Source organism: Ovis aries, chromosome 2 (genome assembly GCF_016772045.2).
Source record: "Ovis aries strain OAR_USU_Benz2616 breed Rambouillet chromosome 2, ARS-UI_Ramb_v3.0, whole genome shotgun sequence".
Taxonomy (NCBI): Eukaryota; Metazoa; Chordata; class Mammalia; order Artiodactyla; family Bovidae; genus Ovis; species Ovis aries.
This window is the reverse complement of record NC_056055.1, coordinates 135,898,928-135,924,118: the sequence shown is the minus strand read 5'-3', so window position 1 is coordinate 135,924,118 and position 25,191 is coordinate 135,898,928. Positions and strand designations below refer to the sequence as shown.

The following is a 25,191-nucleotide window of genomic DNA, read 5'->3' as shown; positions in this document are numbered from 1 at the left end:
TGTTACTATTCATTAAGGCCAAACTGGGTCATTCAATGCAAATAATGCTCTACTGTACTGGTCTAAAAATTACAATCATTTTTTTTTCTTGGACAAATAATGAGCTGTGTTATTTGGTTAAGAGATTTAATTTCCTTGTGTCTTTACAAAAAAAGTAATAATGAGAGAGAAACAGGCCGTGGGCAGATTGTCAGTGACCTCAACTGCCAGCTGGAGATGTCTGGATCTCCTTACCCTTTCTTTTTCCCTTGCTGTCCAAAACGCCCTATGGTATTTCAGTTTACATTGTGTTGAATGGGATTTTGTGGCTATTCTGAAAATGTAATAATCAATTTCTGTGTGAAAATTTCAACTTCTAAATATAGAATTTATAATCTTTGCAACACAGTTTATTATTTGACTTGTCATTATGGTTAGTATTATTTAATCTTTCTGCTCCTCAGTTACTTCTTATTTATAGGATAGGTAAATTAAGCAAGATATTCTGAAACAACATTTTCAGCCTCAGAATTCCATGATTTAGATGAGGTCCTGGCATGTTATTAGCAAAATATCAACATTCATCACTCAATGCAACTATTTCCTCTTTCAGAATATTCTTTAGCAACAATCAAGTATTAACATTTATTCTACAGGACAGGTATTTGAGAAATATATGCTCTATAGTCTTCTCGTGTGTGGTTCATAAGGCCTGTTTAAGAGTGGTTACACTTTGGGGTGATGTTAGAGGTAACTATATGGAATTCACATTCACTGTGTGGTTACTATGTATCTGGAACGCTCTTTAGTCCTTTTACACTAGGCCAGTTAATCTATGATCTTCATCAAACATGTCAAGAGTCCAAGACAGGAGGAGGAACTTACAGAAGGCAGCACTGAAGCAGTAGCAGTGGTGCCTGACCCAGACCGGGTTAGAAGCTCTTTCCACCCACAAAATCTGTGCTCTTAACACAGAACAGAAGGTATAGATTCCAAAGAAGGTATGATGCAGACAAGGCCAGGCAATGTCTATATGTGCCTAGGTAAAAAGCCAGCTGCTACAAAAGAAATATGGTAGCTCGAATACAGGAGCTTAAAGAACAGTACGGTTTATTTCTCTTTCACGCACCAGTCCCAAGGGAAGTGGTCAGGTCCTGTGTGCTCTGCTCACCAGAGTCCTTCAGAGATGCAGGTTCCTGCCATACCTTTGCTCTGCGGTCCGCTAAGGTGCTGTCTTTGTTTGCGTGATTAACAGTGGGTTTTCTGGGAGGACAGGAGCTCCTGAGGGGAGCAGTTTCCAAGGTCTTAAGGCATTCATTCACATTCCTCTGACAAGAACTTAGTCACATGACCTCTGTCTAGCTGCAGAGTCTGCCTGATAGCCTGCAGCTGGGTGCCCAGCTATTCTCTATTTAAAACTATAAAGAATGCACTGTGGTAGACAACTAGCATACCCTCCTACAAAGTCATTTTCTCACAATAAAATCCACACAGGATGGATGAGATAACCTGCAAATAACCTTCCTCAAACAAATAGTTTATACTTATGATCTAGAGAGTTAAGTTTTATAAAACAATACCAACAGGACTAGGAATATGTGATTGAAAATTAAATGAAGATTTGTTCTACTCCTTATACTCTAAGGCAACCAAGATGGTTTATTTCACCAGAAAAAAATGGCAATTTGCATGAAGACCAGGAGGAGGACCAAAGAAACTGAACACATCATGTTTATCCCTCTTTTCCACCCTCCTGAGGCAAAAGACTGCACTCGATGGGCTCCACGGGCCCTCCCTGCAGGCCACAGACACAGGCCCCTGATGACAGGTTCTTCCTTCCTTGGTTGCTTGCCAAAGTATGAAAGCAACTCTACTATCTGTGTAAGAAAGCAGATACAGAAATGCTCCCCTGGAGTGGGATCAAAATAGGGTTTGAGCCAAGCCCAAAGTGAAGTTATGAAGGTGATATGATAAAAACGACATGAAAATGCTACTGGGAACTTTTTAAAATCAAATTTCTCTTACCAAAAAATCTGATTAAGATGGATCTATAGATAAGTGAAAAAAAATTCAGTTATAATCCTAAAAATACATTAACTATCACCAATATTAAAAGAGGGAAAACATGAAGATATATAAGCATATACCCAGTTAATCTATATGCAAAAGTTCTTAGAATTCTCAACTTTTGTAGAAAACAAAAATTTGTACACACATGCAGAACACTAGGACTTCTAACCAAATTAAACATCCTCAGCATTTAATTTCAGCCCTAATGAAGGCAGCTACCTCAAAATGAACTCCTGTCTCTTATTAAAACTTCTATTCTGCAATGTGCAATTATCATATTAGAAGTTAAGAGAAAGTAAAATTACACAATCTTGAAGCTTTTTAAATGAGATTCCAAACTTCTTTAAGAGATCTATGCAATTTATTTTGGAGAGGACTCAAAAGCAAGAGATTGGATTTCTTCTTATATTGGTGAAATCCCAAACAATCCACAAATCTCTACATTTCTTCAATTCAGAAGTATAACAGGAATTTTCACTGCAAACTTGGTCAACTGCAACTGTACCCGAGTTTCACTTATGTTTTACTTAATTCTTGAAAAAAAAATTTTTTTTTTTCACTTAATTTTATTATTTCCCTGCTACAGTTGTGATTTTTATGTTAGCAAAAGAATATCAGTATCTGACTCTCATAAAGAACATACTCAACTGAAGAGCTTCAAACTGTATTCATTACTCAATCAAATCCTCTTTAAGCACCCTTTCCTCTTTATAGCAAGTGAAAGAAGTGAAAGTGTTAATCGCTCAGTTGTGTCTGACTCTTTATGACCCCATGAACTGTAGCCCACCAGGCTCCTCTGTCCATGAATTCTCCAGGCAAGAACACTGGACTGGGTTGCCACTCCCTTCTCCAGGGGATCTTTCCGACCCAGGGATGGAACCCAGGTCTCCTGCATTGCAGGCAGATTCTTTATCATCTGGGCCACCAGGGAAGCCCTCTTTATAGCAAATTGCCCTTAAAATCACTTCTTGCTTTTTGTGCTACATTAAGTAACTTTCAATGTTAAGTTTATGTGTGTTTTTACCTTTAATGTAACAAAATAACACAGTAGAGGCAAGAGCTCACCTAGTTGGGGGTCTGCACTTGACTGAAATGGTCCTCTGATCAGAGGAGCACAAAAGGGCCATGGGTGGGGACAAGGGCAGCCTTGCAGGAGTGTTAACTGGGAGAGAAAGGGAGGGTTCAGGGAGGAAGGCTGCAACTGTCACCATAAGAGAAGAAGGCTAAGTGGCAAACGATCTCCAGATAACTGCTTAACCATATTTTTCTTTCAGAATTTTCTGCTACAATTTTGTAAAGTGCTTAACTTGCACATGCTAAAGTTTCAACTCATCTTAAAATATTTTAATAGCAAGTATTTTAAAAGTTTCATAATTTTCAAGATCTAATCTTTTTAGTAACTAATTTTTATACTCACTATTGAATTGAAACAAAATTATAACTCACCAGATATGAATGGGTTAGTTTTCACAACAATTTCATCACAATAATTACAAAGGAATAATTAAAAATGAACATTCTCTCCAATACGGTCAGAACAACAACAAGAAATCCTTTAATTTTTGAGGTAGAATTTTCCCCCAGCAGTATTTTCTTTCTGGTCATAGTCACCTTAGGATATATCTTTTGTGATATCATTGCTATCATCTTTCAATAAATGTCCATCTACAAATTAATTAACTTTCTGGAGACAAATCCCTGGTATACTATTCTTCTGATTCCTATGAAAGACCCACTTTTAAGATACAATTGCAGCTGCCCCACACGCTAGTTACTGTGTCATACACACGCCTTAAAATTCTGTAATCAGCAACCGCCAGGTGCCGTATCGCATTCAGCACACCACAGTCAGTCAATACAGACATCCCCAAACACACCAAGGCTGGTTTTGTCAAATGTTTTATTGAGTGTAGACATCTGGAGTACTGTAAAACATGCATTATCTGTAGATTCAAAAAGGAGCAAGCCACATTGTCCTCACTGTCAAATGTGTCAGGCTTGGCATACATGATGGAGATTAATGAAGTATCATGAGAGTAATATGGTTCCTGAAAAGCTTCTACAATTTGGAGTAGGGTCTTAATCACGTGAAAAGCAAAGCTGTTCACATTTGGTGAACTTGCATCTCATTGGAGGTACACAGTATTTTAATTTTAAAACAAATAAAAATAATTGTTTGTAGAAGATTCCCATCACCCCAACTTTACCTGCCCTTTCAGTTTTCAGAAATTTTAATTAAAAAAAAAAGTATATGCCTTTTGGGAGTTGTACATTTATCTGAGCAATAATTAAAATTTATTTCTTCTTTGGTTGCTGAGGTGTGTTAAATTTGAAAAAGATAATATCTCCATCTTCAACAATATAATTTCTGCCTTGTTGTCTGTACTTTCCAGCAGCCTGTAAATAAGAAATACAAAGAAAATGTGTTAGTTTACAACGAAATATATAAGGTAAGTGGTAGGAGCACATGCAAAAAGTATTCTACATCTTGGGTCAAATTAGAGAAAAAAAAAAACAGGAAGGCACACAAGTTCAAAACTAGACTTGGAGAGAAGCAAAGTATTCCTGATTTGGGCAGCACTAGATTTTCCATACATACATAATCATAATGTATTCTCCACTAAATTGTTGGTACATAAATGTAATTATACCAATATCATTAAGTTTCATTACATGCTGTTTATGGTACATTTCTGATGTGTCTGCAAACATCCGGGAAGTCACTGTAACAAACAGATCAAACCAGGCAGGAAAAAAAGATTATATAGCTAGGTTAAAGCTGCAATATTTACTTAAAGAAATTCTTTGGTGATACTGATGATGCCAAAGACACAGCATGCTACAAGTATCAACTGCAATTACAGATTCTAAATTGCTTCTTTGTAGTTTTTAATCTGATCTTGACAATGACCGTATACAGTGGTGTATACTAAAATTCAACACACTGAAGTTTACTGACTAATGGCCCTAGTTACAAGCAGACTCTAACAGGTTGGAAATGCAAAGACAGATTTTTTTTTCCCACTTGTAAATCAGTCGGCAAAGCAACTGATTCCACCTGCTGGCACGCAGATCAAGATGAGCAATCTTCCGGTGATTCTTATACAAATAAGCAGCAGTTACACAGAGACTCAGGTTCACCGCAGGGCACAGCACACACACTTCATCCTCAGCACAACAGGCTCTTCAACATCTACACATCTACACTGAACACTGCACACCACCAACCCTGCCCCACGTGACCTGACATCAACCACTCAACACAGAGGACCTGAGGATCTTTGAGAAAAACAAAAAATTCTCAAAAGTATTTTCCTTCTGCTAGAATTTATCGAGAACACAAAAAACCTTTGACCAACAAGATTAGTACTTCCCTTTGAAGATATTGATAAGAGTGTTCAAAGTCAAGTGCAATTATACTAATCAGAAATAAGACTGAGATCATACATCTGAGGTTAAAATCAACAAACCAGGTCATAGAGCCCTGGTAAGCATATTACAATTATCTAGACCACATATAAAAATCACTAAGTGCTTTTAAAAATGAAGCTAATTTTTAAAAAGTCAACATACCCTAACATTTTAAAAGGCATACACACACACACACACACACACACACACAATACTCTTGTATGATTTTTCCAAAGTTGTGATGTATGGAAGGCCGTGTGCTACTTGTTTTGAGAATCTAAAGTCCAATGTTATAAAACTATATAGACAATTTAAATCAAATACATAATTGGCATGACATATTAAATATAAGTTTATATACTTTGTTATGACTCAAGTTTACTACTAATTAAAGGTGACAGTGTTCCTTTAAATTCTCTGGAGACCATTTAATCCATTTCCACTGCTATCAGAAACACTGGTTGGAAAAAAAAATCAATACCCATTTGTGAATCTTGAGTATGTATTAAACAAGACACGTCTAACCAGTTCATTTGCACTTGAAAGCAGCCATCTGTAGAAGCCAGCTTTGCCTAAGCAGATATGATTGCTAATAATGTGATATCCCTGTAGACTACAAAGCCCACACAGAGCTATTCAGTATATAGTTCACAGCACTGGCATTAAATTAGTTATGCTGCACTGATGTCTGAAATACATATACATACATACACATATACACAATCTCGCTCTCAAACCTAAAACTTAGGTGATAATATGCAAGTATCTGTTGAATAAAAGAAATTCATAAATGCTTTATTTAATTTGGAGTTCAAATTTTGAAATGTTAGTTTTGTAAATTAAAAAAAAAAAAAAAACAGCAAAAAATACTTAATGGTATTCTAAGCTGAAAAGCCAGAGGTCAACCTTTTCCAGTTTATTTCATAAAACCTCCTAGTTAGTGTTAAGCATTTCTACAAGCAGGCAACATTTTTATTTTTTTTACGGTATATTATAAAATTTCTGTATTGTTAAAGGAAGTATTCACAATTTCTATAACTTTCAAGTTTATAAATTACAACATAGACATCTATTGAGAGTTGGTAAAACAGGCTTATCCTATGAGAATATAAAAAAGAAGTGTCTGATTTCTGAATTCTAGTAATAGAAAAATATCCTTATTTTAACCTTTAGTCTATGAAAAATATATATGCCAGCATGACATAACATGTTGAAAAATAATCTGAGATTTTTCAAGTCTAATTAGTATTCTTGACAAAGTTCAATCTTAATATACTGAAGTTGCATATCTAACTATCGCCACAGATGACAACATTAAGAAGTTAATGACTTTGTTTAGTTATAAACTGTAACTTCTTTCACGCCTTTTAAAAAAGCAAAATGGCTCTCATTCCACACTGAACCAACTACACCAAGACTTCCCCCTTCTCTTCCTGGGGTTCCCACAACTCTGTTGCAGTGCTGCTGTTCCGCATGATCTCTCCAATGATACCAATGAGAATAAACTTGAAACAGACTTTTTTTGGAGTTCTTTAAAACTAGGAAATATACAAGACTTCTCTAAAAATTTTTTAAAAACATTTTCTGTACTAGTCTCCAAATAACAGATTAAAGGTAAAGACACCTGCTTGCAATGTCAGTTTACCTCCCTGATCTGTCTGTTGGTTAGAGTTGACACACCTACTGGATTTTGCTAAGTAAACCTAATAAAGCCAAACAAAATCAAGTCTGTAACAGTTTACATTAAAAGAAATCATTCATTACGTCTGTGTAACACAGCTTCACTATTAGTGGATGCAAACTAAATTATACTTATTAGCTAAAATAAAGCACAATTTTGGACCTGCCCTCTAGTGTTGAGAAAGCAAATTAAGCTCTTAGAGATCTTTTTTTAAAAAAGTACAACCATGAAGTTCAGCAAAAACAGGTTTTATTTGACTAAATTTACATTGTTTCCCTTGAATTAACCCATATGCATATAATACTACTTTTATTTCAGATATTCAGGTATAACAAGTGCAAGTTTTCACTGGTCATCAGTGAACAAACTCTTTGAAATTATTGATAACTACTTAAAGCCAGCTTTAAAATTTCTTTTTCAGTTTTAGAAAAACACCACAAAATTACTAACAATTTATACATTTAAAAAACTGCCTAAAAGCATGTAAATATCTACGGCTCAGTTGATAGTACATACAGTTGATAGTTAACACTAATGCTGACACAATTTAAAAGATCGTTATCATTCATTTGAATCATGAGTGTCTTCATATTAGCAAAAATTATTAAGTATGAAACTAGAAAATAATTCCTTACCTTGACTGCATTTTCAGAACCTTCCTCTTTAAAATCTTCGTATTTCATTACTTCAGCCATAATGAACCCTTTTTCAAAATCTGTGTGAATCTTTCCTGCAGCTTGAGGAGCCTTCGTCCCTTTCTTTGAAAAGGAAGACCAGGGAAAACTAATTGCATTTAAGATGACTGATTGAAAGCGTTGAGTTTCTTTTCTTTTATCTGCAGTTGGGTTCGACTTAAACTTAGTTTAATAATAGTTAAGATGTCTGATATACAATTAGAACATTTTCAATATAGGGCACTATCTGTGTAGCAGATTTAGCACAGACAAATCAGTAGATGTTAAAGAAGCGTAGCTTTGTTTTTCCTAACAGTCATCCACAGATTTATCGATTTAGATGCAGTGGCCTGGTCTGGTGTAGGTTTCATTTCGATTTTCTATTCTTCACGGTGGAAAAAAAAAAATAAGGATTTAAAAAGTAGCTTTCAAGCTGAATTATCAAAGGTTTTAAAAAGATAAAAAGCCTTGAAAATTTCAGCTCATCTAAAGAACATATAAAAATCAATATATAAAGGGACATTTTTAAGATATTTCCAACAAATCATACAATCTATGTTCAGCAAATAATTTTTAAATCCTCATAAAATTTTGAACACTTTACATAATAAACCCTGCCTCTAACCACCATGAGAGAAAATTCAAGTTGATATAGGAAGAGAAATGTCTTATAATTACCCCATATGTTAAACTACAAGGACATACATTCCAGACACACACAACCATGGAAAGAAATTTGAGAAATAATGGTGACCTAAAGGCTGCTTAATAAAGCATGTTAAAGTGATAAGGAGTCTGACACTATAAAGCACAGTTTTTACAATAAAAGATGTATTGGGTTAATATGGCTACTCACTGATGCTTACCTGACTAAATATCCTAGCACATTAAATCATGGATACTTACAATCAGTCTTAAGATAAACCAGCTTTCACATTTTCAAGCCCAGAACATGTTATCTTTCCTTTTGCACATACTTAAGTTTGGAAGTTTTAAGGCTTTAAAATATACATTAAAAATAAACCCTAGCAATTTGTTTACCAACCCAAATTGCTTTGACATAATTTGTATGTCAATATAAAAGGACCTTAGTTATAAGTCAATCAAACATTTTTTTTTTAAACAAAGAAAAGAGGAGATCAAAGAAAAGTGAATCTCACATTCACAGGACGCCTTTAACATTATGCTGAACTGACTTCATGTTCCTATCCATCTTAAATCAAAATAAATGTAATAATAAATTAATGTAGCCAGTGAAAACAGGAATGAAAGCAGCCCTAAAATTCATAATAAAAGAATGAATAAGACACTGAATATTTCTGAAAGTTCAGATGTTATTTTTAGATTCTGTAACACGATTTTGGATTACATCTGTTTCAAAATATTTTTCAACAGTAACTACCGTATCACAACGTATTTTCATTTAAAAGCCAGCCATTACAGGTCTGTTTCTATTGTCCTTTGGGAATAAATTAGTCATTCTTTCTGGTGGCAATCAGTTATATATCAATATTTTAAAAATACGCATCACATTATTAAAGAAGACTGAATATAAAACACTGTAAAAATAAACACTATTTCTATAAATTCAAATTTTAAAAGGCATGAATTATTACACATTGAGTTTAGCTCTTTGAGCCCAACTGTGTATCTATGAAGAGCATAATGATGTCATATTGCTTTTATTGCTGAAAATGTAATCCGAGCAAAGCAAAGGAGGAAAGAACCACCCGCAACCCAAACAAACTTAGCGAATACAAAATGAAAAGCAACATCAATTTCACTGCAGACAAACCCAGTCACACAGATTAAGCAAGCACAATACTGGTGCGTCTTATCTCTGACCACAGGAGGAGGGTAGACAGATTCTACAGGATGAAGAAATTCAGACTATGTAATAGGCAGAATCAATTGTTACCTGCCTCAATCAATGCCGCTCCACTTTCACTGTTCAGCAGCTCACAAATAATTAAAGTTATCCTGGACAAAAACCTCATCTGTAATGACTAGCTAACCGCCACCATGACAAACTTCAAAGTCAGTGATATCAATCTGAATTCAATAGTGTGGAACTGGATATAGCTGATGAATAAGTATGAATCTTACCCTGATGGTCCATGCACGCACTTCATCTGGGCCTGCAGTGAAAAAGTATTCTAGTTGGAGTGCTGCAAACCCAGCCTTAATGATCTTTGGCAAAGCGCTGAAATAAAATGAAACAAATTCACTCAACATATAAGTAGATTGTGCCAGAGATCAGTACGAACTTAAAATATTCATTTCAAGCAGAAAATGTTACAGAGATTAGTAAATGACCATTTTTTTTTAATAATACACTTGAAGAGGTCAGAAAGCATATAACTATTCCTAAAAAAATCTCTTCAAAAATTAGTTTTAATTATATTAGTCTGAATATATCATTTTGAATTGTTTACTATAGAAAAAGAAAAATTTGATCTACCTATTCTATAGTTATTTTCCTCCAATATCAATTATTTCCCAGACGTGGGTCATGAAAGCAAAATTATTTGATTGAAATCCAATGTTTAAACAATATATTACTGTTACTCAGAGAAAATTTAAGGCAACTGATTCACTCTTTCCCCGCCCCCACTGAACATGACGAAAGAGTTTTGGCGATCATTCCGTCTCAAAAATATACATAACTAATACCTATGTTATAATTAAAACACTGTACGGAGATGACAGATGACAGTTAAAAACTTAATTTAAAATAAATCTTTTCACTCTGTCTCATGGTAAAGAAAGGAGAAGATTCCCTCTTTATAATGGTAATTACTCTGTCATTTATTATTCTATCAGCGCAAGCAATTAAATTACTGCAAGGAAATAGTTGATAATAAAGTGTAGGGAAAATGAATGCTAATTAACCTTTGTGTCATGTTCGCTTCCAGATACTTCTGTCTCTCCTCAGCACTCAATTCTTGCAACCTGAGCTCCAAGGCCCCACTAAAAGGGATGACCAAGGCACCTGGGTCATACTTGTCCACCCACTCTTTAATTTTTATCAACCTGTAGACAAAAAAGGGCACAACATTATCTTGTAGTGCATGCATGACTGTACCACATTCATTATTATCAAGTAGCACATACATATTCATAAGAATTGCACGGTTTTATGATGCCATCTTTTTGTGTATAGCTTTCCAAGGTCAAGGCATTAACAGGCAGCAACTGCTTCAGGTATACGCCATAATATTTTACTGTAATCTGGTTTTACTTTAACATATTATCTATAGGAACTATCGTACAAATATTTTAAAACTTTTTGCAGTTACACTAAATTCTTTCAGTATTAACACCTGTGACCTTGAGAATCTCAGTGTTATGATTTATTATCTTCCTTTACAAAATAAATTTTTAAAAAGCAAAAAACACAAAGTTCTGGATTTATAGGAATCACACCTAAAAGTATCAGCTAATTTTGAGGAGCTTTGACAAATAATTAATTTGTTCCCCCCAGATATCTATATATATGCCTGGTTCAATTCCTTCTTGGACTAACAAGACCTTACAGTTGTTACTGGTTTTGAGAGTTTTGCTAATCCCCCTCAAAAAGTCCAAATATACAGGTTTACAAACCTAGTTGATTGTGTATACATTGTTCTTACGAATCTCACTTTTGTAGGATCATGAATAACAGAACTACAGAGGAAATAAATTCCTTTAATAGAAAAGGGTTTGGAAAGTCAAATCAGTTAGGAAATTGATATCAAGTATTACCTGAAAAGACATTATTGATTCTTTTCAGAATCATTTCAAATTCTAAATCATTATTGAGTGATTTCTTCCCAAGCATGGAATTATTTTTATTTTTAATATATTTTTTTATTGAAGGATAATTGCTTTACAGAATTTTGTAAGCATGGAGCAATTTAGCAAAGTGGCAGTTAGAGCATAAATAAAATAAGCGTAGTGAGTATATTAACCAGGTTCTGAACCTACCACTATGCTAGCTTTTTACTCTTGGGCAGGTTTCTAAACCTTTCTAAACTTCAGTTTCCTTATTCACAGAAATAGTAAGAGTACACATTATACTGTAGGTAAAGAACCTAGAAAAGCAAAGCTTGGCATATCATAAACAAATATTAACATCAATTACTACTGATATTTTTTATTCTCAGTTAATCACAGCAGATATGCCTATGATTCTGGGATTAGAGCTTGGTATGGAAACGGGTATAGATTTCACAGTTCAATGTATATCACTTATACTTGTCTCCCCATATTTAGACCAAGGCTTTAATTAACTATCATGGTAGAAAATTGAGGCAGAAATCCTTAAAAAAAGACAATGTAAAATGTCACTATAGTGGATAAGAAACACAAGAACTAAACCCTAACACTCACCATCAAACAAAACAGCAGGGATCAGAGTTATCAGAAAGTTAAGAACATGGACTACTGAGTAGAATGGGATAAAAGAATGAAAAATTCACACAATAGTTTATACATGTTTGCTATATGAGGCTAACCTATAATTTATTTATTTAATATTTATCAATGGGGAACTCCCTGGTGGTCCAGTGGTTAAGATTCCATGCTTTCATTGCAAGGGGCACAAGTTCAATCCCTGGTTGGGGAACTAAGATCCCACATGCTGCATGGTGTGGCCAAAAAAAAAAAAAACAAACCTATCAGTGATTTTTTATCTTTGTAATATTTTTTCCCCCCTTTTGGTCATATCCTAGAAATAATGGACCAATCCCTAAGATGTATTTTGGAATCAAATATATGTCCTTTAAAAGAAGAAATCCAAACCAGTTGTTTTCTTATCCAAAATTATGAAGGAAAGAACATTATGAGATTCTATCTTATTTTATAGACTTACACTATTCAAACAAAGCTGTATTTTAAAATTTGTCATTGATGGTTTAGTAACCGTAAGCCAAAATCAGAAATCAGAAATGTAATAAAGAAAAAGGAAAAATAACATACCAAATATAGATTCAATGAAAATAAAACAAGCCCATGCAAAAGAAAACAAAAATATCATATACATTTTGTTTAACAAATATGGTCAACATAGCTAATAAAACTAGAACAGTTATGAGACAACAAGATAAGAAATAATGACTTTGGCTAAAATATCAATTCAGAATAACAATAGTTTTACCCTGTCATTTTAACAGCCTTTCCTGCAGATTCCTCAGAGGGATTATTTGCATTCCTCAGGTGTTCTATTGTACAATTCAGATGAATAAAGACTTACAAATCATTCCTCTACCGCCAATGTGAGACTTTGATCTGGTGAATACACTATTGTACCTTAACTATAATTGGCAAAAAACCTGACAGTGTAGAGCATCACAAGCTTAATAACAAAGGAGAATATCTCAAAGTGTTGACAGATGATCTTCATAATGCAGAAGCAGAGCTGGTACATTTTAGCAATAAATGAGCACTGAGGTCTAAAGGTCTCTAAAGTGACTGACATCAGACCTGCTATAGCCTCACTGAAAGAAAAAGGTACCGTGGCACTCTCCGTAAAGTGAGTTAGGTCTTTGCCTGCAAGCTTCACTTTTGTGACTTTCCCTGTCATAGAAAACACAGGGAAGATGAAAAGTGAGTTAGGTTCTTTGGCTGTCTGCTTTACTTTTATTACTTTTACTATCAAACAAAAGTGAGAAATGCCCCTAAGTAATTTTTAATTACATATTTGAAATAAACCTTGAGTAATTAAAAATATGACTTGATTTCAAGATTATAGACTAAAATACATATAATATATCTATTACGTCTGATGGTTACAAAAGTGTGATAATGAGGCCAAGATCACAAGTTTGAACCCCATTGGGACCAGTTACCTTTTGCAGAAAGCTATCTATTCTGTTGCTGCAAAACGTACCCCAAACTCATCTCAAAAATGTGAGCTATGGCACATGAGGGAATATGGAAAATCAAAGTTGCACTCAGGACCACTACAAGAAAAACAATTTCAAGTACAATACATTCTGTCAAAGTGACTGAATAGTAATCTCCATATACAAATGTTAGCAAATGTCTAAAGAAAACTATCTAATAGTAACCAAAATAATAATGATATTGTCATAGAATACCAAATTATAGGAGGGGGGAAGAAACAGTAAAGATTAAACTGTAAAGACTTCCACAACATTTATTTTATAAATTTATATAAATAGATTATTGCACAAAGCTGCAGATTACCGATAAGGAGTCAGAGCCACACTGATTTCCCCAAAGTTTTATGAGTGACAAATGGAAAAAAGAACTGCCATTAGTGGTACTTTTCTTCCTACTAATGATTCTACAGCAAGTGGACTAAGCAGGGACAATCAATTTTAAGGCTAAAGGGTTATGCTTTGAAATTCACTGGCAGGTTTTGATATGGTAGAGTCTTTGGCAAAATGAGATCTTTAGTATTAAGCTAACTTTAGATTTCTAAAAGATTATCTCAAATTTATTTTTGGTTTTATAATGTGACCTTCTTACCCAGTCATGAAATTTCAGATTTTATAATTTGATTTTCCTTGGGTTAATTTACATGGTTTGTATTTCTCTTCCCAGATGCAAATTTTATTTCTAAAAATTACATTTGCCTGTCTCTGAAATCTACCTGTTCTTTTTTGGTAACATTTTATTCTTGTTTAATGAATTCTCATTCCCTACAATATTTTTAAAAGATTAATTGAAGGTTTCTTTCAGACTGTTCTAATTACTGCTAGTTTCTTGTGTGTAACTCTGCCTGACTCCCTTTAACACGCCATCTTCTAACCTCTCAAAACAGGTGGCTCCTGTGTATGTGCTGTTGTTCTTGGATGTGTGATCATTTGGCAGGAGCTGTTTTGTTCCAAGAGAACCTGTGATCAAACCCCTGGGTTGCTGACATATATCTATGACATAGTTTTGTGGGTTTTTTCCTTCTAGGGAAAGACCTATGGAGGATTTGGGTCTCTGGATCATTTGGAGGCTTAGAGTTTCTGCACTAGGTTATTGGTAATGTACACAGTGAGGCCCAGTCTCTAGTTTCCTGAGAATAACAGTTTCTTCCCTTTTATAAAAGGGTGGGAGCTGGGGGTGCAGGTTTCTAGTGTCTGGCGTGGAAAGGACAGCTCTTTCTAGGTTTTACGAGTGTGCGGTTCTGGCACCTGTAGCGTGTGCCTTGAGTCTTATTCCTATATGGATACTAAGGCCTCTAAGCCATATGAGATATTTTCCCTGAGGGCCATACACTGTTGAGTTCACTGTCTACTATCAAAAGAGTTTCATTTGTTTCTGACACCTTGAGAGCCCCTTTTCTTGCTTTCAAGTCCTGCCATGTTCTAAAACTACCACATCATCAAAAATACTATCTTTCCTGGTTATATCCTCTGATGTTTCTATATACTGGAAACAAGAAAGGAGCTTCTTATAGTGGCTGAGTCCACCTCAGTGGTACTATTTGATATTCTGCATAAAACTAAATTTTTGCAACTTAAATTCCTGAAATACTTTTCTCTGATATACTTTAATATGAATTTTAATTCTTTTCTACACTTCATGTCCATCCAGCCATTCAACTATACCCAGCTATTCAAATTCTGATTTTCTAAAAATCCTTTAAAGATGCCACAATTTAGCACTAAAGCCAAGTTCAGTTCAGTTCAGTTGCTCAATTGTGTCTGACTCTTTGCGACCCCATGAACTGCAGCACGCCAGGCCTCCCTGTCCATCACCAACTCCTGGAGTCCACCCAAACCCATGTCCATTGAATTGGTGATGCCATCCAACCATCTCATCCTCTGTCGTTCCCTTCTCCTCCTGTCCTCAATCTTTCCCAGCATCAGGGTCTTTTCAAATGAGTCAGCTCTTCGCATCATGTAGCCAAAGTATTGGAGCTTCAGCTTCAACATCAATCCTTCCAATGAACACCCAGGACTGATCTCCTTTAGGATGGACTGGTTGGATCTCCTTGCAGTCCAAGGGACTCTCAAGAGTCTTCTCCAACACCACACTTCAAAAGCATCACTTCTTTGGTGCTCAGCTTTCTTTATAGTCCAACTCTCACATCCATACATGACCACCACAAAAACCATAGCCTTGACTAGACGGACCTTAGTCAGCAAAGTAATGTTTCTGCTTTTTAATATGCTGTCTAGGTTGGTCATAACCTTCCTTCGAAGGAGTAAGCATCATTTAACTTCATGGCTGCAGTCATCATCTGCAGTGATTTTGGAGCCCAGAAAAATAAAGTCAGCCACTGTTTCCACATCTATTTCCCATGAAGTGATGGGACCAGATGCCATGATCTTCGTTTTCTGAATGTTGAGCTTTAAGCCAACTTTTTCACTCTCCTCTTTCACTTTCATCAAGAGGTTCTTCAGTTCCTCTTCACTTTCTGCCATAAGGGTGGTGTCATCTGCATATCTGAGGTTATTGATATTTCTCCCGACAATCTTGATTCCAGCTTGCGCTTCCTCCAGCCCAGCGTTTCTCATGATGTACTCTGCATATAAGTTAAATCAGCAGGGTGACAATATACAGCCTTGACGTACTCCTTTTCCTATTTGGAACCAGTCTGTTGTTCCATGCCCAGTTCTAACTGTTGCTTCTTGACATGCATACAGATTTCTCAGGAGGCAGGTCAGGTGGTCTGGTATTCCCATCTCTTAAAGAATTTTCCAAAGTATAGATATACCATAAATCCAGGGGGCACTGATAAACACTGAGCTTATGTCTAGTCTTCTTCCTTGCAAGTTTCCTCTCATTTTTATTAAAACTGCTCACAGTCCCAAATAATGACTTTAAGAAAATCACATTTTTCTTTTCCATTTTCCAAACATGTTCCCTGCAAATTAATGCTCATTTGCAGCGTTCTAAAAGAGACAAACATATACCCCATAAACAATATTCATTCAAGATCAAATAATTAGCTCTAGAACATTCAAAGTTCCCAACCCTTCAAAATTTTGTTTGAATAAAGTTACTAGAGTGAGGTTATTAAGGAAGTCAAAGGGAAAAAAAGAGCTAGAAAGAAGTAATACCAAAAACTTCTAATCTAATTATTAGTCTTGGAAATCTAATCCCTCTTCTAAAAGAGATCCCCATCTGTTACCCACGTAACTGACTTCAGGTTTCAATGTTCTTGTCTGACTTGACGGAACTGTGCAGGACAACAATTAAACTCTGCTCCACAGAGTGTGGTCTCATCACCTGGGTGCTTTTTAGAAATGAAGAATCTCAGAATTTGCATTTTAGTAAGATCCTCAGGAATTTCACATGCACACTAAACTTTCAGAAGCACTGAATTAAAGGACTCTGAAAATAAAAGCACTTTAAGTGAAAACATGAAAATGTCTGCAAGAATTCTGCAGACCAACTGATAACTAAGCAGATGTTGACCACCTATCCCATTGACATGAGAGGAGTGAGAATAATAGAGAAATTCGTGCTTACATCTCCCAGGCTCAAAACTAAAAGAGAAAAAACTTACCAGAATTTCAGAAAGTATAAGGAAAATGTTTGCTCTGACACCCCTGCAGTATCAAAGACGTTTTAGATTCAGGGTAAAAATAACTGAACAGAATCACTATGGTCAACAGTTTCTTTATAAGACATAATTATGTCTCTCTTATTCTAGTAAGCCTCAATACCTGGAAGTTCGCTTTGGAATCTAGATTCAAATTATAAGAAATGAGCCCAGCAAAGAGGACTCTGTGAAATCTGAATTCATATCGAGTAAAAGGGATATTACCACAAATTGTTCCCTATGAGGACCTCACAGAACCACTGTCTGGAAAACTCTGTTCATTTTTGTAGTCACTGTATTAAAAGTGGCATTTGTACATATACACATTTGTGTACACACACATACACACAAATGTTGCAATGAATAAATAGTAGAAAACTTAAGGATGAATCCTAATTACTTTGAATAAATCATAGTAATCCCATTCTCCAGCTGGCAACTTGACTGAGAGTTGCCATGTGAACCAGTTCTGGTCAATAGGGCATGAGAGGAAGCTTGCTACAGGCTTCAAGAAGATTCTGAAAGGCTCCTTTAGCTCTTAAAAAGGGTAAAGAAGAGTGTCTCTGCTGGACACAATGTCTGGATTTTATCTCTAGAATTCTAACAGCTATACTTTGACCAAAAGAATGGATGTAAGGAAAGATGAGAAAAACCCTTGTTCTTAAAACTATCACAGGAACATTGAATTAACCAAACCTGGAGACAAACTACCCTGGGTTTAACTATTACCTGTTGGGACTGCCTTCGTTATTTGTAGCATCCTGATACTGACTCTGATCACATTTTAGGGTTCTCTTCATTTGAATATATGAATGCAGCTCCTCTTAAATGGTCTAACTTATTTTTTAGAATAGCAGCTACTGTAGAGCTTTCCCTGAGCGTCCATATAGATAGATGTTATTACTACACTCCACCCTATGTTATAAACTGCCTATTGGGTGGGGGGGGGGGTGGGGGATGCGGGGGGGGTGCGGGGGTTATCTCTTCCCACTATAATAAAAACTTTGTGAGGTCAGGCACTTGTCTTTGTTCCCTGATATATCTACAGAACTCTACTAGCACAGCACTGGCATAAAGTGAACATTCAAACATTTTCTGAATGGATAACAAAGTGGAAAGTGTTTTGAAAATGATTAGCTGAGGGACTATAGGTAGTATTTAAGTTCTCTTAGCTTTAGTTTATGCACCTGCAAAATGCTGAGTAGTTTTCAAATGGTTCTGGGTTCCCTACAGGAACTTTCAAGGTGCTAGGAGGAGAAACCGTGGAAAGAGAAAAAGAAGAACAAAAGGGAGGTTTGAAACTCTCCACTTTTGCATTTCAACCAAGAGCTGCATCATTCTGCCATGTTGGATTTTTGTATCAGAGTTCATCAGAAGAAAGAGTTCTGTTGATTTCAACAACTCTATGTATACTATCATGTGAATTGAATCGCCAGTCTATGTCTGATGCATATGGGGATGACCCAGAAAGATGTTACGGGGAGGGGGGTGGGAGGGGGGTTCATGTTTGGGAATGCATGTAAGAATTAAAGATTTTAAAATTTAAAAATAAAAAAAAAAAAAAAAAAAAGATTTCAACAACTCTAAAGTTCAATGATTAAGTGATCCTTTTAAGACTGCAAACTCTATCATTTTATGCCATATGCCAGACAGTGAATACAAATGCTGAAATCTTAAAGAACTTCAAATTTTTGCTTAAATGTTATTTTCTACCATCTTAAAAAAAGAAAAAGCTCTCCTTTTCCGTTTTCTGTCACTCTATTCCCTCACTTTGACTTATTTTTCTTCATAGCACTTATTATGTTCTTAGTGTTTATTGTCTTCCACTCATTATTTCATTCCCTACTCCAGGTGATCTTCCCGACGCAGGCATTGAACCTGTGTCTCTTGTGTCTCCTGCATTGGCAGGCGGATTCTTTACCACCAGTGCCAAGTGGGAAGCCCCACTGGTAAACCCGCTTACTCACTTATTCAGTTCAGTTCAGTCGCTCAGTCATGTCCGACTCTTTGCGACCCCATGAACTGCAGCACACCAGGCCTCCTTGTCCATCACCAACTCCTGGAGTCCACCCAAACCCATGTCCATTGAATTGGTGATGCCATCCAACCATCTCATCCTCTGTCGTTCCCTTCTCCTCCTGCCCTCAATCTTTCCCAGCATCAGGGTCTTTTCAAATGAGTCAGCTCTTCACATCATGTAGCCAAAGTATTGGAGCTTCAGCTTCAACATCAGACCTTCCAATGAACACCCAGGACTGATCTCCTTTAGGATGGACTGGTTGGATCTCCTTGCAGTCCAAGGGACTCTCAAGAGTCTTCTCCAACACCACACTTCAAAAGCATCAATTCTTCAGCGCTCAGCTTTCTTTATAGTCCAACTCTCACATCCATACATGACCACTGGAAAAACCATAGCCTTAACTAGATGGACCTTTGTTGACAAAGTAATGTCTCTGCTTTTCAATATGCTGTCTAGGTTGGTCATAGCTTTCCTTCCAAGGAGTAAGCAAGCGTCTTTTAATTTCATGGCTGCAATCACCATCTGCAGTGATTTTGGAGCCCAGAAAAATAAAGTCAGCCACTGTTTATTAGGGCAAGGAATTTTTAAAAATATTTTGTTCACTGCAATATTTCCAGCACCACTTATGATAGAAAAAAAAAATCACAATATAGTGGATTTTCATTCCCTAGGTAAATCTGTGGCTTGAACTACTACACCCCACCCTACCTCACCCCCAGCTGTGCAACAATCATTTATGCAAGGAACTATATTCAATATCTTATAATAAACTACAATGGAAAATAATCTGAAAAAATATATAACTGAATTACTTTGCCGTATACCTGAAACCAATACAATATTATATATCAAATATATACTTGAATAAAAAAGCACCACTAAATAATAATGAAAACTTACCACTCAGTAATAAAAAGAAACTCAATTTTAAATGGCCAAAGGATTTGAACAGACATTTCTCCCAAAGGTATACAAATGGCCAACATGTATATGAAAAGATGTTTCATATCACTAATCATCAGAGAAATGTACAAATCAAAACCAAAATGGGACATCATTCTATACCCACTGAAGTGAAGTGAAGTCACTCAGCTGTGTCACTCTTTGCGACCCCATGGACTATAGGCTACCAGGCTCCTCCGTCCATGGGATTTTCGAAGCAAGAGTACTGGAGTGGGGTGCCATTTCCTTCTCCAGGGGATCTTCCCGACCCAGGGACTGAACCCAGGTCTCCCACATTGTAGGCAGAAGCTTTACCGTCTGAGCCACTAGGGAAGTCCTCTATATCCACTAGGATGGTTAAAAACATAAAAAGATGGACAATAAGTGCTATATCCATACAGTGGAAAGTAATTCAGTCATAAAAAGAAATGAAGTAGTGATACATGCTACAACATGGATGAACCTTAAAAAACATTATACTAAATAAAAGAAGCCACAGACAAAAGGCTACATTCGTATGATTCAATTTATATGAAATATCCTCAATGGACAAATTCAAAGACACAGAAAGTAGATTAGTGGTTGCCTGGGCCTAGGCAGAGAAGGCAATGGGGAGTGACTATTAATGGGCAAAGAGCTTCTTTCTGGGGTGATGAAAATGTTTTGAAACTAGCGTTGATGGTGGCAAATTGTGGATATACTAAAACCCACTTTAAAAAGGAAACTTTTGTGCATATTAATTATCTGAAAAATAAAAAACCCAAAGTTAAACTGAGAATTTAAAAATAAAAGACAAAAATGCTAATACTTTGCACATTTTGATCCTATAATATCTAACCTTCCTGTAGAAATAGAAGGGATCAATAGAAAAAGCAGAGATTTTGGAGTAAGTACCAATTCAAATGCTAGTTTAATCACATACTAGCTATAAGATTCTGGGAAAGCTATTTAAGCTTCCTGAACCTCAGTTTAATCACTAACAACACAAATAATATATCCTCACAGGCTGATGTATTTAAAGTGCTTGGAACACAGGAGGCCTTCAAAGGTTAGTCCCCAATCTTAGCTGTCTCCTATCAGTGTGTGGGTTTAATACAAAATTTTAAAAAAATGTTAGATTGCCTGGAAATAAAGAATGATGGTTCTTTAAAAACTGGGTCTGTATTTCCGGGAAGAAGTCTTGCCTAACCAACTTTTTATAGATAGAAAAGTAACTGGAAAGAATGCAAGCACAATGATTATAAACACATACATTAAGTAACTAAGTGTACTGATAAGCATTATGTTAAACCTTGAACAATCAACTTTGAAAAGGGGGAGTGTAAGGGATGGGGAAGGAAAAACAGATAAATGCATAATTTAAAAAGAGAATGATGAGCATTGTGTAATGTACCACAGGCATGATTAAGAGGAGAAGATAAACAATCTTGATAAAGCAAGATTTTGGCCTCATTAAAATAGAGAATTTTAGGAAAAGAAACCAATACATTCAGTGGTCTTTTCAATTATGTAACTTATAAAAACAGGAAAAGCAGAAAAGGAACAGGGTTTTTGTTCATGACAGTAAGAAAGTAAGAAAGAAAGAAAGAAACCCCCAAGGGAAAGATCAATATGGGTATGTATGTCAGAATCAATCTGCACAGACTTCCTTTCCCATATGGATGCTTCTTGCTTGCTGCTGCTGCTGCTGCTAAGTCGCTTCAGTCGTGTCTGACTCTGTGCGACCCCACAGACGGAAGCCCAGCAGGGTCTCTCGTCCCTGGGATTCTCTAGGCAAGAACACTGGAGTGGGTTCATCCTCTGGAGGGGGCTTCCATATTCTAACAAAGGAGTCCATTCCCTCATGATCCAAATCCTCAGTCTATTTATCATGTGGGATACACACGGACTGCATAACGGAGCCGACACAGAAGGATACAAACCCAAGGTAAACAGTCATAAAAAAGAGAAAGGTCACCCATTTGTGTATTTTTGGAGAACAGTGATTTGGGGACAGTGGAGAAGCAAGAAGCACTTAAAAAGACACAGGTTCTTAATGCAAGCTTCAGTAGTTGCAGATAGGTACACTGCTTCTGAAAGAAGATTATTCTGTTATAGAAATATCTATTTCAACATAATTTGGTATGCATAGTCTTAAAGTGCCAACTGGCTTTAGTAGACTATGTTTATACAAGAAAAGGGATAACTAGGAAATGTCGGAGTAGAATCACATCTATCAAAATTTGTAGTTGGTTTCATAGCTTATAGTTTGTACTAGCAAGTAATAATACATTGGAGTCCATTATTCTATTGAAAAGACATTATATGTAAAATGAGCTTTTGTAAATAAGGCACAAAAGTTAATTTACTTTAATGAAAGGAATCCTATAATTAAAGGATACTCACACATAATCTCTTTGCCAAGAGAGGCAGTATAGAATATGGTTACAGAGTACTGAAGCCAGACAGACGAGATTATCCTAGCCATGTCATGGAATCTTTGTAAAGTCTCAGTTTTCTCATCAATAAGTGAGAGATAATAATAGCATCTACATCACAGGATTGCTGTGAAGATTAAATGAGAAAGTGCATATAAGATGCTTAGCATGCTGATACAAGGTAAGTGATCAACATATGCTATCTAGTATTAATAAAGCGAAGAATGGCTTTGCCTCTTTTGAACACCTCAATGTTGAGAACACAATTTCTTAAAAAGAAGTGTGTTGTATGTTTATCTGTGATCTGGCTATTAGTTAAATTTATCCGAGAAGACAGGTCTAGCACTAACCACTTCAAACTTTATTTATAGGGATTTCTTTTCTTTCTTATTTTCTTCTTAAACTGTCCTACCTGTGGTAAAGGAAAATGGAAAGATTTGCTACTCATTAAATTGCTGCTTCGTGATACTCTGGCAGTTTCCAAGAAGGGCAAAAATTTACCTAAGGTGCAAATATATTAAAAGAAAAACAGATTTGAAGTGAACCAGCAGGAAGTATATTTCACTTTGCTATAATTTCTAAACCAATATTAATCAAAGCAGTCAGTCTAGGCACCATTTGTTACTTGTCTCTGAGTATGAAAAGCAATGTCTTACTTCCTCTTCCCTGGCCATACTGGGAGACACAAAATTAATAAAACCTTTATTCCTTTGCTTGCATTCTCAGTTCAAAGGTTTTTCTCTATCACCTTTACACATTCCTGGCTATATTTATATACTGTTTTAGCTAAATTCACTTGAAAAGAAATTGCCAAAAGTAATTTTATTAATGACATATTAAACTATACTCTTGAATAGTTTCTCTTACTTTAAATAAGATTTCTGCTCTCAGAATACACCAAAATAATAACTATAAATGAGACATCAAATTCTATACAACTGACTTAAGCCCATGTTTAATTCTGTTCCTAGTGTAGATATATTTTTTCTCTAATAATTAGTCTAAAAGCCATTAAAGTTAACCTATCTTTACATCATAATCAGGTAAATAAAATTAAAATAACATACCACTTTGGGGCTATTAAATGAGAAACGATTAAAGCAAGACTAACATCCAGTATTGGCCGGGGTTAATGAAAATGTACTTTCTTGGATGTTCATTGTACCTTACTCACACACACACACAAGTCAAATAATCTCAACAGAAAACAACAGTGTGGGATCTGGATAACTGAAGAGTTAATATCCAAATTATATAAAGGACTCATAAATTATAATTACTTTATAATTATATAAAGGAATGCAAAGTGGTACAGCCACTACAGAAAAAGTACGAAGGTTCCTCAGAAAGTTAAAAGTAACACTACTATATGATCCATTAATTCCATTTGTAGGTACATACCAAAGAAAAAAAGGACTAATTTGAAAAGATACATGCACCCCTATGCTCACTATAGCATCATTTACAATAGCCAAGACATGGAAGCAACCTGTGCCCACTGATGGATGAATGGATAAAGATCATCCTCCCCCTGCACCTCCCCACTGAAGTGGCATTCAGTCATAAAGAAGAACGAAATCTTGCCGTTGTGACAACGTGGATAGACCTAGAAGGTATTACTATTCTAACTGAAATAAGTCAGAGAAAGACAAATTCCTATGATCTCAGTTACATGTGGAATCTAAAAAACAAAATGAAAACAGACTCAGATACAGAGAACAAACTGGTGGTTGCTAGAGGGGAGAGGCTTTGCTGGAGATTGAGTAAAACAGACCCAAGGATAGGAGGAACAAACTTCCAGTGAGAAGATATTTAAGTTATGGGCATGAAATATACAGCATAAAGAATATTTAGTGAAGTGCTGGGTTGGTAGGATAAACGAGATAAACACTGTCATCATTTTCACACAACTTTATCAAGTCAGCCTATTGATCTTTTCAGGTATTTTAACATATATTTGGATATACTTGCCAGGGGAACAAGGAGATTTTTTTATTTTATTATTTTTTGATGCAATATGATTAATAAAAATAAAATGTACAGATCTTAAATCTTCGATTCAATGAATTTTGAGAATTTTATATACATATGTAACCACCACCCTCAAACAGACAACACTTTCAATGTCCCCAGAAAGTTCCCTTATGACCTTTCCCAGTCAATCCCCACTGCCTCTCCATGCTGATCTATGTATTTTATTGGTGAGATGTATGATTTCCATCATATAAATATGTCACAATTTATTTATCTATTTTTCTACTAATGTGAGTTGCTTCCAGTTTGGGGTCATTATGAATAAAGCTGTTATTATTTTGCAAAACAATATTTATAAAATATGTATATATATTTTCATTTATTTTAGATAAATATTAAAAGTTGGAATCACTGGACTGGGTCAGAGGGTAGATGTCTACCTAAAATAAATGGCCAATTTTCCAAGGTGATACAACAATTCCTGTCCTCCTTCCTTGTCCACATTTGGTGTTCTTAGTTACTTTAATTTTAGC

General features: G+C 35.6%; 1 protein-coding gene across 2 annotated transcripts in view; it reads right to left on the bottom strand.

Annotated features, from left to right (window-relative positions):
* Nucleotides 1-3,932: 3,932 nt before the first annotated feature.
* OLA1 (Obg like ATPase 1) overlaps nucleotides 3,933-25,191 on the bottom strand; it is a 165,867-nt gene continuing 144,608 nt past the window's right edge. Inside the window, exons 8-11 of one of the 2 annotated variants that reach the window (XM_012133444.4) lie at nucleotides 10,708-10,848; nucleotides 9,922-10,018; nucleotides 7,777-7,899; nucleotides 3,933-4,446 (exon numbers count right to left, since the gene is read on the bottom strand). In XM_012133444.4, the coding sequence (XP_011988834.1) occupies nucleotides 4,345-4,446; nucleotides 7,777-7,899; nucleotides 9,922-10,018; nucleotides 10,708-10,848 (463 nt within the window). In that variant the 3' untranslated portion in view covers nucleotides 3,933-4,344. Of the gene's footprint in view, nucleotides 7,900-9,921; nucleotides 10,019-10,707; nucleotides 10,849-25,191 lie in introns of both variants that reach the window. The other variant, XM_060409762.1, reaches the window with a different exon arrangement.